Genomic DNA, 17120 nt, shown 5'->3' on the forward strand with positions numbered 1-17120 from the left:
CTTGAAGCGGCAAGGTGAACTTTCCAAAGCATCACTACACATAAGTGCATGTTCTTGGACAGAAGTTGTTAATGTTTCCGCTATGCTTGAAGCTGCAAGGTGAGTTGTCCAAAGCATCACTACTCATATACTTTCTAAATTCTGCAAGGTAAAACCTCCTATGGCAATCCTTTGCTTATTCACAAGCTTTCTATCTATTTCTGTAAAAGAGAAGAAAAGAAATGGCTGAAGTAAATTGTTATTGATGTTGCACTATGAGTTTTATAGCCGCAGTGAGAATATTAAGACAACTCATGTACAACTTATCACTACACATAAGAAAGCTTTACAACTCATACATAACCAATTACTACACATAAAGAAACTTTACAACTCATACACAACCAATACAATCAATATGACAGATTTTTCTCAACACTCCCCCTCAAGTTGGAGAGTGGATGTCTTGCACTCCTAACTTGCGAATCATAGGAATAAAGATGTCTTTCCCCAATGGTTTAGTGAGAACATCAACTAGTTGATAGGCAGAACTTACATGTCTTGTGACTACAGAACCATCTAGGATTTGTCTCGGATATAATGGCAGTCCATCTCAATGTGCCTTGTTCGCTCATGAAAAACAGGATTGGCTACAATGTGGAGTGCAGTCTTGTTGTCACAGAATAACAAAGCTGGCTCATGAAGCAACATGCCCAAATCCTTTGAGTAAGCAATGTAACCAAGTCAACTCACACCATGTGCCTGTCATAGCACGATATTCAGCCTCTGCTGAAGATAAAGACACTGTCTTTTGGCGCTTTGACTTCCAAGAGACCAAGGAAGATCCAAGAAAGACAAAGTATCCGGTTGTAGATCTTCTTGTGACCGGTGTGTGAGTGATGAAATTTGCATTTGCAGATGCCCCGGGTTAATTCAAATTCATTTATAAATTTTTGCTTGTATGTGTGCATCTAATTTCTTCATGAAGAAGCAGCTGCATTTAGCCCATTAGGATCATTATGCATCACAACTCATGTATGTTTCTCCGTGCAACTACTTAAACTTTCAAGCTTTTTTTGTTAATGTCATGATATCACATCTTGGTGCTTTGGGATGTTACTTCTGATTATTTCTATGCATCATCTCTTGGTCCTTTGATTTGGGACTGAAAGTTTGATTACTTTTCAGGTGTTTAATAGAGGTATTTGGGAAAAAATCTGATCTGGTTGATTTGGATGTAGAGGATTGTTTTCTAAGGTGATTGAGATGGGAACACTAGAGGTGAATGTAAACCAGACACATTATGTCCAGGGAGTTACTACAGGTGTGATTTGGGTCTGTATCATTCCTGCTTCTTAGAGCTACTATTCTTTTGTGTACATTAGTCGATAATGGTAACGTCACAATGTACTCAGATAAAGAAAACTTTCATTAATTTAAGTTGTTATCTTCTTATTTTGGCTTACCTGAGTTGTCTCTAATTTTTTTAAATTCTATTGTTTGCTATCGTATGCCACCAGAATACAGAATTTGACCTGAGTAAACGAAATGCCAACCCCTGAAGTCTAAAGGTATGTCCATTTAAAAAAATGATAATGATAATTCTTTTAATTCCATTGTAATTTCTGAGTTTTGATGTCAGTATTTTCACTACTGTTGATCGTCTTTCTTTTACAGGGGCGTTGAAGGGTTCTAATTCCTCATGGAGTAGCTTTTTGTTTTCATGTAGTAATTCCATTATGAGAGAATTCAGAATAGTTGGTGGAGTAGCACTCAGGGCTATGGGTGCTTTTGGCATTGACCAACAGGTTATTGTAATTTGATGGTTTGTTTTAGGTTATAGGCTTGCTGTATGCTTTTAGCAATTGAATATGTCTCAATCGACCAATGTGGCTAGCTTGATTTGAGTATAAGTTATATCAAAGGTAGTAATAATAAAGCCTTTATGGTAAATAGACTACATTTGTGTCAAATCCCGTGGCATCTTTTTAATTAAAAATAAAGATTAGTTTTGATTCCCACTTTTCTAATTATAACAAATCATGATGATTATTGAAAGGCAAAACATACATAGAATTTTGTGACCATATATGGGGTAATTATGGTTTTGCAACATCCAGGATTGGGTCTTATGATTCATAAATCTCATTTATAAAAGTTGTGTGAGATAAATTTGACCTTGATGGCCCTTATGATTATAACTTAAAACTTCAAACAATTGGCAAGATAGGTTAGTTTGATTCAATATCTCACTACAAATATAGAAATTAATCAAATTTATCAATATCTGCTTTTTTGTTATCAACTTTCTTTGCAAATTGAATGGTGTGGAGGTAAGTTAAAACTGTAAGTATCTTGCTTCAGTTGACTTTCAGTTAAGAAAAAAGCTCATGATTCACTTCTCTAATAACAGTATATTTGACCTGTTGCTCCGTTTAATAGCCACTAGGTACATGCCCGCGCTTCACCGCGGTATTTGTGTATAATTAATTGTGAAGATCGTGCATTAGTTGCCTATTCAATTGATCAAACTTGCAACATTTGCATTATCAGCTGAGGCATCCCCAACATCTAATGGATTTTCAACCTCCATTATATGAGCATGTTCATCCTCATAAAATCATAACGTTGGCTTTTGTTGATTAACCACCACTGATTTCTACATAATAAAATCAGTCCTAATTAAACATTAGAAGTTGAACATGTAAAACATATCAAAACACGTTCCCTAATTAATTGAATTAAAACCTTAATATCAATTGTTAACTAAAAATACTAACACCTACATCTGCATCTACAACATGATAATATAATTCATTCGTATTAAAAAAATATATGTTAATGTCTCCCAACTCCACACATGAACTCTAGAAAAAAGAACCTGGGAACCACTTAATACTTCATACACCTACAACAACTATATCCAAACCCAGTTTAAAACCTTAATGGGATCACACAGTAAACATATCAACACTAAGAACATAATTTTAGTACATTAATTATCATCCCTGATCAAACATACTTCAAAATGGTGCCAAAATCTAAACTTTAGATGCATTTCATGGTGAAATCTACGAACAAAGTCAACAATTCAAACCCAGGTGATCATCTAATGCACAAACAAAATAAACACGATTTGGATCGCCTGTTAAACCAGCAATGGGAAACTTGCACACACATTCCAACACAAATTAGAACTCAAAATTGCACAACGCTATTCGACCAAGATTACCAACTCACAGAGCTCCATAACTTATCTTAGCTACTGACTCAGACTATTGAATACAAATTGTAATCTTCATGCTTAATGAAGTACATGTATAAGGAACTTTTGTCCTTGATGAAATACAGAAATAGCTTGGTATAAGTATAACTTGTACATGATGCTATATAAATTCTACCTGCACTTCTGTATACCAATTCCCCTTCTTGTCTTCTCTTTTTTCACCTCAACTTCAATTAGTGGTACGACTGATTCAATAATTCCCAAGCTTAAGAGCTATAGATGCCTGAGATATATTGAAGGCATTGAAATTCACTCAAATGAGAAACTATGAAGAATCTCTTTGTCAAGATAATCACTTCCACATGAGATGACATTCTAGATTTCAATAAAGGGCATTCCTTGATTTATAGGCCTTTTTGTCATGATTATTATCACCCAACCAAAAGCCTGCAGAAAAGAAAAATACAAATTAATATAATTCATCTACAAAATGAGAACTCTTCATTTAACATGATTACATGTAATTACAGAGTAGACAACATTCATGAGATACATGTAAACGTACAGGTAACAAATCCATGATAGAGAGTAGAACGATTCTCCTTGATCCAATGCTTTATAACAGAAATCTCTAGATAGAAAACAAAGATCAAGAAAATGAGTATGATCAATTTAGAAGAGAACCGTATCTGAGCCGACAAACGTTTAGCACTGTTCCGATCACAACCCTATCAGAATTCTTCCAATCGATAGCAAAACAGTTCCTTTGGATCGCAGAAAATATTTGGTCAAGATTCCCACTTCCCTCACCTTGTTCCTTTCTGTCTGGGTCTGTCAAGCACATATGACATGAATCATTAAACTAATAATAACCAAATGAGAAACACATTATATGAGGGTATTGACTAAATGTATTTGAAAAAAGAAAACCAGTAAAACTAAGGTTCATGGTTATCTATGAATGTATTTTAATCCATTGTTATTTTGGTATACTGTTAAATGATAAATATGGAGCTAAAATAACTCTTATCTTTTACAAATATGACATATATGAAGTAAATTTTCTTGTCTGATTAGGCATTGGGTTTGGATGGTCCTTCTCCAACTACTAATAATCATATGAACAAATGAAACTATCAGATCTTTTAGTCATTTAGCATCAAAACTTATGAATCTATGAATAAACCCTGATAAAAAAAATCTATGAATAAACAATAATCCCAAAAAATATTACCTCAGGAGAAGATTCTTTACTTACACAATCGTTCCCTCAAACTCAAAAAAAGCTCAAGCCACTGCAAGCCGATGCTTGAGATTTAGTTCCTGCAAATAAGACATCCAGCAACCATTTTATCCCACAAAATTTTCACTCTGATTCTAAAAGAAATTTGGAGCACAGAAAACACCAAACACAAACCACATCCAACAAATTGATTCTACAAAAATGGAAAATAACCAATCAACAAATGAACAAACAAAACATAACCAAAGAAGTTGGAAAACCCATTGAGATAACAAAAGAGACCTAAACTAAATTTTCAATCAATCATTGCAAAAGTAATGCAGACATATACTAATAAGATACAGATTCCGGTGCTAATCATCAGAACTGCACAATTCAATATGGTTGATTTTGTGATAATATACCCGAAACTAACATAATGGAACTTAATTTCATTTCAATAAATACACACTCTTACTGATATGGAACTTAACACTGTAGAAATCTTTTGGTTACAATAAGAAGTCTAAAAATTGCATAGTGGGAAGAATTTACAGTTATGAATATCAAACCTGTAAGTGAATCATCGGAATCAGATACCTTGCAATCTGAGTAACCGTGACCAACAGAGAGAGAGAGAGAGAGAGAGAGAGAGAGAGAGAGAGAGAAGCTTAATCAGTCATTTACGGGATTCCAAATAACCCCGAATCACCTTCACTCCTTGGCTCCTTGCTGATGATGACAAACCCTGAAGACCCAAATATAGTGATTTGAAGCGAATATAAAGATCTTTGGGAAAAACCCATAAAATAAACCCTAAAATGAATGACGGTTCGATTGGACGGAGAAGCAAAAACGTTCCCAAAAACAAATAGCAGAAAGGAGAAGAAGCTTTAGGAAACGAAGCGGTGCAGACGGTAGAGTGAGAGGAAGAATAAATGTATTGAAGTGCAGGGCGTAGGGAAGGAGTTTGATTTCGGGGCGCGACTAAAATGGAAGAACAGAGGGAAGAATGATGCCAAAAAAGAAACAGAAAAAAGAAGCTTCAGGATAGAGCGAACCAGCGGAGAAGAAAATCACCGAGTGCGGTATTTGAGAGCAAAACCATAACTTCCTCCTTAGGAACAGTACATCGATCGCGAATTCTTATGAACAGTAACCACACACACCGACCTTCAAAAGAAAAGGATGAAGAGCCGTCACTGTAGCTACAATGCTTAGCTACAATGCACCGCCCAACTCAAAAATAGTATATAGTAAATATAGTTATGATGGCAGTCACGTAAATTTTCTGAAAATTAAGGGCTATTTGCCAAACTCTTATGAACAGTACTACCACCTATAGCGTGTCTAATATATAGTAAATGTGTTAACATTGTTTGCTGATAAGGGAAGCTTATGTGCTTTGAAGCTACAAATATTTTTACTAGGTATTCTACTTGTCTAGTTGTCTTATATCAGTTCAGAATAGAGACGAAGGAAAGCAAAAAACACATGCGGTGTTTTTGGATTGTTTATTTGTTTTTTTGGGTGGATCAGTAACAGTTACTCAAACGGTCCAATGATAGTTTGTAAACAACGCTTGATATACCCATTTTGCATCTTATTTCTCTTTGGGGCCATGTACATTCATGAGATAAGCTAATTGGTATTCAAATAAGAAGAGGAGGATGGAAAGGGAGAGGGACAGGAAAGACGAAGCAAGGATGAGAGTGAGAGGAAGAGAGAAGACAGAGGGACACAAACAGGAGGAGGAAGAGGGTGAAGAAGAGGAAGAGTAATAGCAGAGAACATAGCAATAAGGCACACTAGAGGAAGAGGAAGATGAAAGGGTGGCGAAGAGGAAGACGGGAGGGAAAGAGTTTGGATCCTGTGGCAGGTATCTATTTAATTTTTTTTTGTTTTGGGTGCCAAATGTTGTTCCCCCAAAGTGATTGTGGGTTCTAAGAGTTTGGGCTGGAGTTGGTATGTTCTTTGTTGTTCTGGAAAAATTTATTTAGTTGAATGTTTATAGTGGAATGGATGTTCTTCACTTTGTGTTGCTATCAATCCCAATTTGATGAATTAAAAAGCATTGGATTTTTAACATTGCCCCAAGGGTTTTAGAGTCATGTTCTGTAGAATGACCTACAGTGGCTAAAAGGATTTAAGATTAAATCGAGCAAGGACTATAATGATTCTTGTTTTTATTTCTTTATTCTGTTGACTAGACATATTTTATTTCCTGTAAAGTGTGTTTTATTCTATTCAAATGAATTTGTTTAGTTTGGTTTGGTCTTTCTTTTTAAAAATAAAAAGAAAGTGGATAGAACCCTGATGGTGGGAAGTTTGTTTTTGCTAATTATCTTCAGGGGATAGAGAGAGCTCTGGAGGTTTGGAGGAGAGGGAGGAAAGTTGAGGGCTTCACCTTGCAGAAAAGGGTTAGAGGTGAGTAAAACTTTCAAAATTCTTAGTCAATAATTTCTTCATCTTACTTTCTTTGTGGATTGATCTGTAGAGCTGTTCAGATGCCATTGAGTTGTCTATTTCAATTATCTGTTGTACTCTGTTAATTGGGACTTTAAATATAGGAGAGTTCAGTTTCTTCATAATTGATGTCAAATTGGATTTTATTCTTTGTTCTTTGGAAGAGTTCTTGTTATTGGTGAAATTTCATTTTCTTGTTAATCCTGAAATCATGATTTGATTGTACAAATTGATGGGCTTTTTGAGTAGTATAAACTATAAAATCGATATATTACTTGCGTCTTTTGATCGAGTAATAAGGAAGTTATGCTGTTGTGAAGTTGTGCACTTTGTTTTCTTTATTTTTGCAGCCCAGCTGACTTGAATAACTTACTGGGTCTATTGAATGCCCCTAATAGGTAGGAAACTCACATAGCTTTGTAGAGGGTTTCATTCCCTTCCCAAACGATTACTAATTACCTAAACAAATTAGAATAGAACCTTGTAGAAGATTGTTGAAGTTGAAGGGCAGCTTTAGATTTTCAATTATGGAAGTCTGAATAATCTGGGTTCTAAAATGATGTTCTTGTTGATACAAGAGTGGCAACAACTTTTGCATAGCATTATGACCTTATGATATTTGTTTTGTTGTGCCCTTGTACATGTGACCTTTATTCTAGTGTCTCTAAGTTCATATAATCTTTGTGTAGTTACTTGCATCATGTTAGAAGCAACACTTCATGTGTAGGCAGACCATAATCATCTTCTACTGATGTTACGTTAATTGAACTATTAGAGTGTTTTGTGTTCTCAAGATGTTAAACAAAGCACACAAGAGTACCCACAGAGAGAGACCGAGATTGGAGAATTTTTTGCAAATATGGATCGTAGTTTTTGCTGCAATGATTGGAGAATTGCTTTTCCGGATGCTTGTGTTTCTCATTTGGCTAGAATGAGATATGATCATTGCCTTATTATGGTCAAACTTCATCCTAGGACTAGAGGAACAAAGAGAAATGGCTTAGTGAGGGTGACAGAAATACTAGGTTCTTTCATCTAACTTCGTTGATTAAACTGTAACTTCTCACAAAGAATTAGAAGGTGCATCATTGGAAAGATACGGATGTCAGCTTTCTAATGAATTTGACGGAAGTGGATTCGCATTCTCCTAGAAAAAGTTATGAAGGTTTGAGTGGAACTGGTTCAGGAAGGCTGATTTTGACGAATTTTGCATGTCCTCCCAACACATGGGATTAGACTGAACGTATTGTAAGTTCCTCCTTGATTGATAGTCAAATTAACCTTGATTTTTCTCCTAATAAGAAATATAATTTCAAGTTGGACAAGGAGACTTAAAAAAAGGCCCAAACAAGGAGGAATTGGAGGAGAAATAAAAAGAAGAAAACCTAATTCGCAGGGGATACCAGAAGGCAGCCTTTTGACGCAGGAGAGGAAAGAGAGGAGAGCTCGCACCATCGGTGAACAAGAAATCTACTACTCTTCCATTGTCTGTTTCATGAATTCTTTCATTCTGGATATGTTGTTATTTGTTATCGATTGCTAAACTCTTAAGCTAGGGCTGAGATGAAGCCCCTAGTATGATTTCCTTAATTTCTAGTTGATATGATACCAGATATGATTTCCTTAATCAAAAAAGATATAACTCTTTTCTTTTGGTTTTGGAGTTTTCTTTTTGATAGTTCTTTGGGTTTTGATATACATTTCTGGTACTTGATTATCTATTTATCTGAAACTTGGGGAAGACAGAAGTTATATGTAAGCAATCTCCTTATATTTTTCCTGTGATGATTTTGTACTTATAATTGACAATCAGTTCAAATGATCTACCTCAGTTCAGACATTATACATACCAATGGTATATACATGTGTTTTTATATTTGAAGCATAGAATCAAAATTTTCAACTTTTGAAGAAGTCTCTGTCGTAACTCCTAACTGTAATTGATGAATGTTGTATCTAATTAGACGGTTTTTGAACCGAATTCTCTCTTTCTCAGATTGTGGATAATGATAGTAGCTATGTATAAATACCTCTAACAAGTGAAACTTCCAATCTCTGCAGCACCAGAAAGAAGCAGTGAAACAGAAACAGAGGGTACAGCAAAAGCATTGTGCATTTTAGACCAAACCAAGAAGACAAGAAGGTAACTATTGGATATATTTATGCATACAACCATCTTATTATTCACATATAAGCAATATTCTTATCTCTTATGACAAACTCAGCTGGAGTTTCATTGAGCAGGTAATACAAGAATATGTTGCTGGTCATACATGACTAATTTCATTCATATGATTATTTAACTTGGCATTTGATAATAAGTTAGCAAGAACTAAATTCTACTCTAATAACCCAAATATTCAAATTTCATTCTTGTAAGTTCTCAAAATTAATGGAATGATTCTACACCTTCGATTTAGGTCTTATTCGAAGTTGGATCGATTTCGAGAAATCAAAAGCTTGAAAATGGTGAAGTATTCAACGGCTCAAGAGTTAACTTTTAATCCGTCACTCATCTATAAGAAGTTTCTTCACAAAAGTCGTAGAGTTCGTCAATATGAGTTCGTAGACATGCCACACGCTTAAATCAGACATCGTATGTGAAAGTTGTTAGGATCGGAAGTTTGGTTTCCGATTTAGGAAGGGTATAAAAGGACAATTTTGGAAATCCTAATTTCATAAAATTAGAAAATCCAATTCGACTTGAGCGACTGTTCACCTCCCGAAAATTGCCTACGATTTATTTTTCCTCCGATCTCCCTCCTTTGGCTGCAGTGTTCATCACTGCCGCTCTTATCGGAACCGCACGGCCGAGCCAAAAAATCTGTGGTGGTTTCATACCACCCCGCACAGTGTTTCAGCCGCACTCGAGCTCGGACGAACCTGCAGATTTACAACGCCGCTGCAATCTTCGTCGCCAACGAGACTAGGGCACAAGGTCACTGTCGCTGGTATTCCCTCCTCCCTCTGGACACAAATCCACCAGCTCAGGGGCACGAGTCGAGCTATTGCACCTCTAATCAGCAACTGAAATCTCGGGTTCTTGTGGCGGCAATTCCGGCTGTTTCCGGCCGTTTTAGCGCTTGTTGCATGTATTAAAACATCCACCTCCATGTGATCTACAAGTTTTATGTTGGAATCAAGGGTTTTTGTTGAGGTTTGAGTATTGAAGCATGAGACACACCCCCTGCCGCCTAGGGCGGCGCGTGGAGGGATGTTTTGGCAGTCAGGGAGTAGGTGGTAGATTGTATTATTGCTTGCAGATGTCAACTGGTTGATCTGAGGGCTGTGAGCAGTAGTTTTTAATGTAGTGGAAATTCATAATGTCATGTAATTATAGGTTAGTCATTTTATGCATTATTGTGGTTTTGGTGTGTTCGGTATAGATCGTAGTGAGTTGAATTCTAATACCGAGACCATGACATGCTATAGTTTATCGTTACGGGTGTTGATGTGGGTAGTGAGAGGGCACCGAGCTCTTGGGTTAGCTTTTGAGTTTTGGGTGAAAATAGTGTTACATTGGTCTTTTGTTACTATGTGACGGTTACGTTGTGTCACTAGGTATTCGACCGAACGAGTGAGGGTGCCTCACTTAGCGTTGTAGAAGTTGCAAACATGAATTAAGGTGAGTAAATCTCACTACATCATTGTTACCCATGGCAGTGACTCTTTTTAAATACATAACCATTTTATATATTTAAGTAAAATGTTTTCTTTGAAAATAAGTAACTTGTGTTAGTATATATATGTATTGATTTATATGTGTATTAATAGTAATAGTAATACACATATGTCATTATATTATATGATGCTATTGTTGATTTTATTTGGTTTTGGATATGTTAATGATGTTGTGATTATTGTTATTGTGGCGAAAGGGACTGGAAGAGAAGAAAATATACCTTCTGGTAAAATGGGTTTATTGGTAAAGAGTCGTGCTTATTTTATTGTTGTGAGTCACTTGGTTTTTAAGTTTGGAACCAAGCTTTTGACCGGGTGATTGGTTACGATCAGTTAGAACTGTAGAATGTTTGTCATGCACGGCATGAGAGGTAATCTGGTGGAGTTACCTGGGTCTCATGAGTGCACTTGTTTTAAAAAAGTGTCATTTGTTATTTTTTCATATGCATTGTGGAAATGGAGTTCAAATTTCACTTATGATTTGGTTATATCACTTGTTGATGAGATTAATGTTGAATTTATATAATTGTTTGATTTACTCATACGGGCTGTACACCTTACCAGGTTCGGGTTTATAATCTCGGTGCACCAATCAATGGTTTAGGGGATAGACCTGCATTTGGGATTAACAGGCTTCATGAGCTTCTTGTTGGAGGACGCCAAGTGGTTTCTTTTTGTTTGGGTGAGACTTTGAGTGAATATTAAATTATCCAGATTATGTTAGAATTTTGTAAACATTTGTGATGTATTATTCATGTTGACTGAGTTGTTTGTTGAACTCAGTTTTTGATACATTATTATTATAAAATGATTTCAATGTAATTGAGATTATTTTAGAGTTCTTGTAATGTGACATCTACAAAATTGAAATCATTCGATTTCTTAGTCCAAGTATTGCCTCTGTTATTTATGTTGAAGATAATTAACAAAAGAATAAAATACATCAACAGATAAGTATTGCCTCTGTTATCTCGTGTGTTTTTAATATTTTCTCTTTCTGAATCAATGAACTAAATTATTAGAGGTTGGCAATGCGGCTATCCCTAAGCTCACTATGCTAATTCATTTTCTTACTGATGGAATCGATTCTTCAACATTGCTAAGTGATGGGTCGTAAAGAATGAAGGGGATGATGTCTTTTTATGCGAATATGAATATGATATTCACTGGTACAGTAATTAAATATGAACTCAGGCTCAAAAGACATCATAAACTCGGGCTCAAAAATACTCTTGCACCTTCATTTCCAAAAGAACCAACCAAGTAAATACGAAGACATTAACCCAATGCAAATCACCATGACAGATAGATTTACAATGAGTGTTAGCACTTAGCCAGCCATTCCAATCCAGAGACCAAGTCCTAGGAGATAGAATTTGAACAAATAATCTTACTCCATACCTCTAGCAAATTTGCAGTCCCTGAACGGATGAAGAATCCATTATTTTCATGTGTTTTTTTTCATATAATTTCTTATTGCGGATGCATTAGCAAATCATGTTTATTCAATCCCTTAGAGATAATCAAATTGGGGGAAATGGTCTCTCGTCGTATGCTTAGACACTTATTAGCTAACTGTTTGCTCTTGATTCAAAACACTCACTGATGTGACCAAGTAGATACTACTAATTTGTTTCGAACCATATGTTTAGATACATCGGTTTTTGGGCCTACAACCATCAGCACAGGGCTAAATCCCATATGAAGCTTCAAATAGCTCCTTCTCTTATCTCTTATAATTTTAAATTACCATTAAAACATGAGTAGTCAGATGAAGAATACTATGAGGCACACAAAATGGTTAGACGTTAAAAATAGAAGTTGAAATTCGAGTTATGATACAGACAACCGAGATGACATCCTTTTGGTAGCTTTAGCTAAAAGCATTAAATCGGTCTCAAAAATCACTGAAAAAATTACCAGTTCCTGCACATAGAGAACCGCTGTTTTTCATTCAAGATCCTCAACATGCTCGATAGAAATCACCTACACATATGCAAGCACCAGCTACATGATTTTAAATCCACCCTTGAGGAGACTACCAGCGTTCAACACTGTTCCCTCCCTCCCCTAGTTTCAGTAAAATTGAAAATCAATGAGGCTGGCATTCAACCTGAAAATCACATCACACGTTCTTGAGCTTTCGCTTAGATATCGTCGTTTCTCTCTTTCCAGGCACCCAACATAAAGTAGCGGCTTTACTCCATACTGGGGTTGTTTATACTGTATCTACTTCAATTTCTGATTCACATACAATGTCAGTGATGTCACTAGCCTATGAACATACCGGAAACAACGGCCATCTCTCTTGCAAATGTATTAAATCAAATGAATGAGAACATTGACCTCAATTGACAACAAGAGAAAATTGATTTCATATAAAGCATGCAGAAGTTGCGAGCCAAACGTATAGAGATCAATTACCAACAAAAGAACCCATCCAAAGAGGTTTGGTTTTGCTTGTCAAGAAAGTAATGTTACAAAAGATAAACTAATGTATTAGAAGTTCCTTAACGGAAAAAATAAAAGGTATTATAAGCTCGAGCACGTTACTTAGTTGGTCATTTACACCATTCAAAGCTATAAGGGAAATACTACCCTAAAAAGTATCTATATTGTAACAACAGGCCAACAGGACCCCCAAAAATAAGAGCAGGAAAGTGAAAGAAGAAAAGAAATCCATTTTCAACTGGTCAGCTGTCCATCCATGGGAACTCAATCCTGCTTACTCTGAGAAAGCCGTGCACGGTGTCTTAGCTGAGCTCTTTTCCACTTGACAATCAGGTGACATAAGGAAAAGAGCGTGTTTATCTGTGAGAGAATTATGAGGTCAGGCTAAGCAAATAGTAGCACAGATGGAAGTCATGGAACTACTTAACGATTAAAAAGTAGTCGGAATTAAATGCAGTAAGCAACTGCATATACTAACCAAAATTATAATTGCAATTACAAGAAGAGGCCCAGACCAAAGCACTGACACAAAAACTCCATTTGGATCAAAGTAATTCTGGCCGGCAAAGGTCCTCCAGTTCTGATGCAGTAAACCATTGAACCTCTCAGCAAGATATACTCCAGTCACTGCACAATATTCCCGGTAAGGTTCAAGGATACGAAGCTAAACATCCATAAAACTTATGTTCTCCCTAACTAAACTTACAAGTTTTCATCACTTTTTTGATGAGGAAACCAGGTTCTATATCATAACATTCGAGTATATATCATCAGACAAGAGTTCACTAGAAAGCAAAACAGATTATCTATAAGTTAAAAAAAATCAATTCTAAAAAAAAGAATCAGTAGAAAACTATAATCCGGAGAATTTATAAACAGGGTAGTTCTCCAAATCCTGTAAAAGTAAATAATCCAAAGGACGAGCATCACACTGCATCCACCTTCTTGCTTTTAATTAAATTACATAAAATTGGGTAAATACACATCCTCAGTACGACCCTTGCTTAAAGAAACCATAAACACAAGGATTGCCTCCCTCTTGCTCTCATATGCACTAGCAGCACATTGGTACACAGCATTAGCGGTGCAATTCTATAAGTCCACGTAGAAAATACTGGTTATGGAATTGCCAAAACAACTGATAAAGTTGAAAATTTCTTAAATTTATGTCAAAGAGCTTCTAGAAAGGATACAAGGAGAATGACATTCTCAGCCATACAACTCCATAACTAATTTTTATAAAGCAGTCCACAAAAATTATGAGTTCCTCTGGCATTTCCTATATTATCACATCCAGAAGCTTCAAGGAGGGGCAGAAGAGCAATTAATCTTATGTATCTTACCTAAAATTTCTCGATTTTTTTTATCTCTTGCTTAGGTTACAGATTATTCTAGAGCTTGAATGCTTTCGTGGTTTATAGGAGCCATTCATCACAGAAACATTTCACTAACATATGGTCAGAAGTTGTATAACTGGATGTCATTCATGATTTGACCACCGCAGATTCCAGGAGAATGAGTTACGCTACATGTGAATAACTCTATATTCATTTCCTTGAAACAAGAGCAAAGAAAGACGATTTACTCATGAAAATTAATAAATAAACAAATATGTGCAATTTTTTTTTTTTGCTGTTGAGTAGATATAGAGTATCCCAGGTTTGTTAAATAGCATCCCTATAATTATGAGGTACGTCGACAAAATCTAATCATATTCTGCCAGAACCGACAGTTGGTTTAGTAAAATGAGTTCAAATTAGCCCAAATATTGGAGCCGAGTTTCTCAACAAACCTTTTGCAATTCAACTAGGTTTTGCATCGTCAACAATTATGTTTTTATAGTATGCAAAATACAGACCATAGAAGCTGGAACATAATCATAAGGACACACATATATATATATATATAGCTGCAAGCGTATAAATATTATGTGCTTCATCATAGGCCTAGCCAGAAGCCGGGGTTTAGCATCCATTAGCAGCATTTCTGTACATACTTACAACCAAATACCACTTCCCATTTAAGGTGAATTCACTAAACGTACAAGTTTGGCAGGCATTTTCTTAACGACTAAACAATCAAAAGCTCAGAATCATCATGCATTACACCACAATTCGCGGAATGCCAAAACTTTAAGAGAGACGAAGAGGACTCACAGGCGGTAAGGAACAAAAACATTTGGAAGTTAAGATTGTTCCTGGAGAGGATGGCGGTCACCAAAAATAGAGAGTGGAATCCAACTAAACACATCAACCATGGTTCCTACAGATTTTCAAGATAACATATCAGAATTTTGATTTGCATTACTAGAAGAAGAAGAAGAAGAAGAAGAGAAAGAGGGCAACCTTCCAGTCGATGGCGTGGAAGAAACCGATCAAGTTGTCTAAGGCGAGACCGAAAGCAGGGCGCAAGTCTGCGGAAACTTTGTGCACGAGATCTGCCACTTGGTCCATATGAGCTTCCATGGCCCACTGAATCTGCTCCATTCTTTCTCTCTTCTTCTCTTCAAGAACAAAACACAACGAAAGAATGAAGTGAAATCTCTCAGATCCAGACACTCGAGAGTCTTAGGAGTCCAACATTGCAGATGCAGTGGCCTCCACAACTGCAAACTGGGCCTAAATATACGGTTGTTGTTTCCCATTAAGGCCCGACATTACATCTATTTACATTTTACAACATCGGATCCTGAGCCATGCGAGAGTTTGAAATGACTAATATTACGTCGTGTATCGTATAATTAATAAATTACCAGTCTTCATGCACACGTTATGCGAATGCGATATTTTGTGTTGTAAACATTGTGCGTCTAAAAGACAAAACCATTTACTGTCCATGAAGTACTATGTGCAATTTATGATTTAGAAGTTGGGTTTCAATTCAATACGTGATCTCGACTTGTCACAGCTCCGAATTTTCGAATTATAAAAATTTGAATTCGATACCATGAAAACTCTAACATAATTCCAAATATATTGAAACCATCTTACAGCAATAGTGTATCGAAACTGAATTGAGATACGACTCACTCGACTTGAATAATACATTATCAATTTATATACACAAGTATCAAAAAAATTGGAAAATGTAATATTCAATCGATCCTCACCAAAAAGAATGAAGGGATCCCTCAGAGGAGCCTGCGTGTAAGCTCCTAACACTCATGCATACCCAGTAACATATCAATACCGAAGAGCATGTGATAGGGATTCGTTGCAGTCGGGCCATCGCTCTTGGATGATATTGATAAATCAACAAATATACAACCTACGCTCTGATACCAACTGTCACAGCCCCAAATTTCCTAATGATAAAAATTCGAATTCGAAGCCATGAAAACTCTAACATAATTCCAAATATATTGAAATCATCTTACAGCAATAGTGTAGCGAAACTGAGTTGAAGTACGACTCAGTCGACTTGAATAATACATTATCGATTTATATACACAAATATCAAAACAATTGAAAAATGTAATATTCACTCGATCCTCACCAAAACGAATGGGGGGATGCCTCAAAGAAGCCTCCATGCAAGCTCTCGAGCTTGCTAACCCCCACCTGCAGAACTATCCCCTACACTATCGATTTGGTGCACCAGGATTGTAAACACAAACCTGATAAGCTTTACAGCTCGTATGAGTAAACCGATAATTAAACATACTTCACAAAATAAAGGAAATGTAACAATTATAATTTTAAAACATGTGTACTCAAGACACATGGGCAGCCTATCTGGTTAACCCTCATGCTGTACTCGGCAGACAGACTAGGCTCTAACTGATCATAACCAACACCCGGCGAAAGGCTTGGTTCCCGATTTAAATGTCATCACCAAGTCTGAAGACAAAAAAACGTTTTAAGAAGACTCAATATCAAAACCACGTACAATAAAACAATCCTCACATGTTTATATTGTACTAAAACCAAGCAACACTTACACAACAATTATATAACAGTCACACATATAATCCATTATGCCGGAAGGTACATTGTCTTTCCTTCCGGCCCCATCCGCCACAATAATCCGCCAATTTACCGGAATGTACATTTTATTCTCTTCCGTTCACATCCACCACAATTAATTGAAAAAACA

General features: G+C 36.1%; 1 protein-coding gene, 1 long non-coding RNA gene and 1 other non-coding gene across 6 annotated transcripts; 1 reads left to right on the forward strand and 2 right to left on the reverse strand.

Moving 5' to 3' along the window:
• Positions 1–3283: 3283 nt before the first annotated feature.
• Positions 3284–5612, reverse strand: LOC126784675 (uncharacterized). 4 transcript variants are annotated; one of them, XR_007670971.1, is made up of 4 exons: positions 5489–5612; positions 5000–5175; positions 4440–4528; positions 3284–4036 (listed from the first exon to the last, which is right to left on the reverse strand). It is a non-coding gene; the product is annotated as an uncharacterized LOC126784675 (long non-coding RNA). The 4 variants fall into 4 exon arrangements; XR_007670972.1 differs by having other exon boundaries at positions 3284–3652; positions 3890–4036; positions 5000–5582; XR_007670970.1 differs by having other exon boundaries at positions 3284–3652; positions 3771–4036; positions 5000–5582.
• Positions 5613–11693: 6081 nt separating this feature from the next.
• On the forward strand, positions 11694–11754 carry LOC126785578 (small nucleolar RNA snoR28). The gene has a single exon (XR_007671108.1). It is a non-coding gene; the product is annotated as a small nucleolar RNA snoR28 (small nucleolar RNA).
• Positions 11755–13013: 1259 nt separating this feature from the next.
• LOC126783466 (uncharacterized) lies at positions 13014–15600 on the reverse strand. The gene is made up of 4 exons (XM_050508940.1): positions 15371–15600; positions 15182–15287; positions 13504–13652; positions 13014–13385 (listed from the first exon to the last, which is right to left on the reverse strand). The coding sequence occupies exons 1-4, from the start codon at positions 15509–15511 to the stop codon at positions 13290–13292; spliced, it is 492 nt and encodes a 163-aa protein (XP_050364897.1). The 5' UTR covers positions 15512–15600; the 3' UTR covers positions 13014–13289.
• Between the last annotated feature and the right edge of the window lie 1520 nt (positions 15601–17120).

This window comes from Argentina anserina, chromosome 2 (assembly GCF_933775445.1).
Source record: "Argentina anserina chromosome 2, drPotAnse1.1, whole genome shotgun sequence".
In the NCBI taxonomy this organism is placed as follows: Eukaryota; Viridiplantae; Streptophyta; class Magnoliopsida; order Rosales; family Rosaceae; genus Argentina; species Argentina anserina.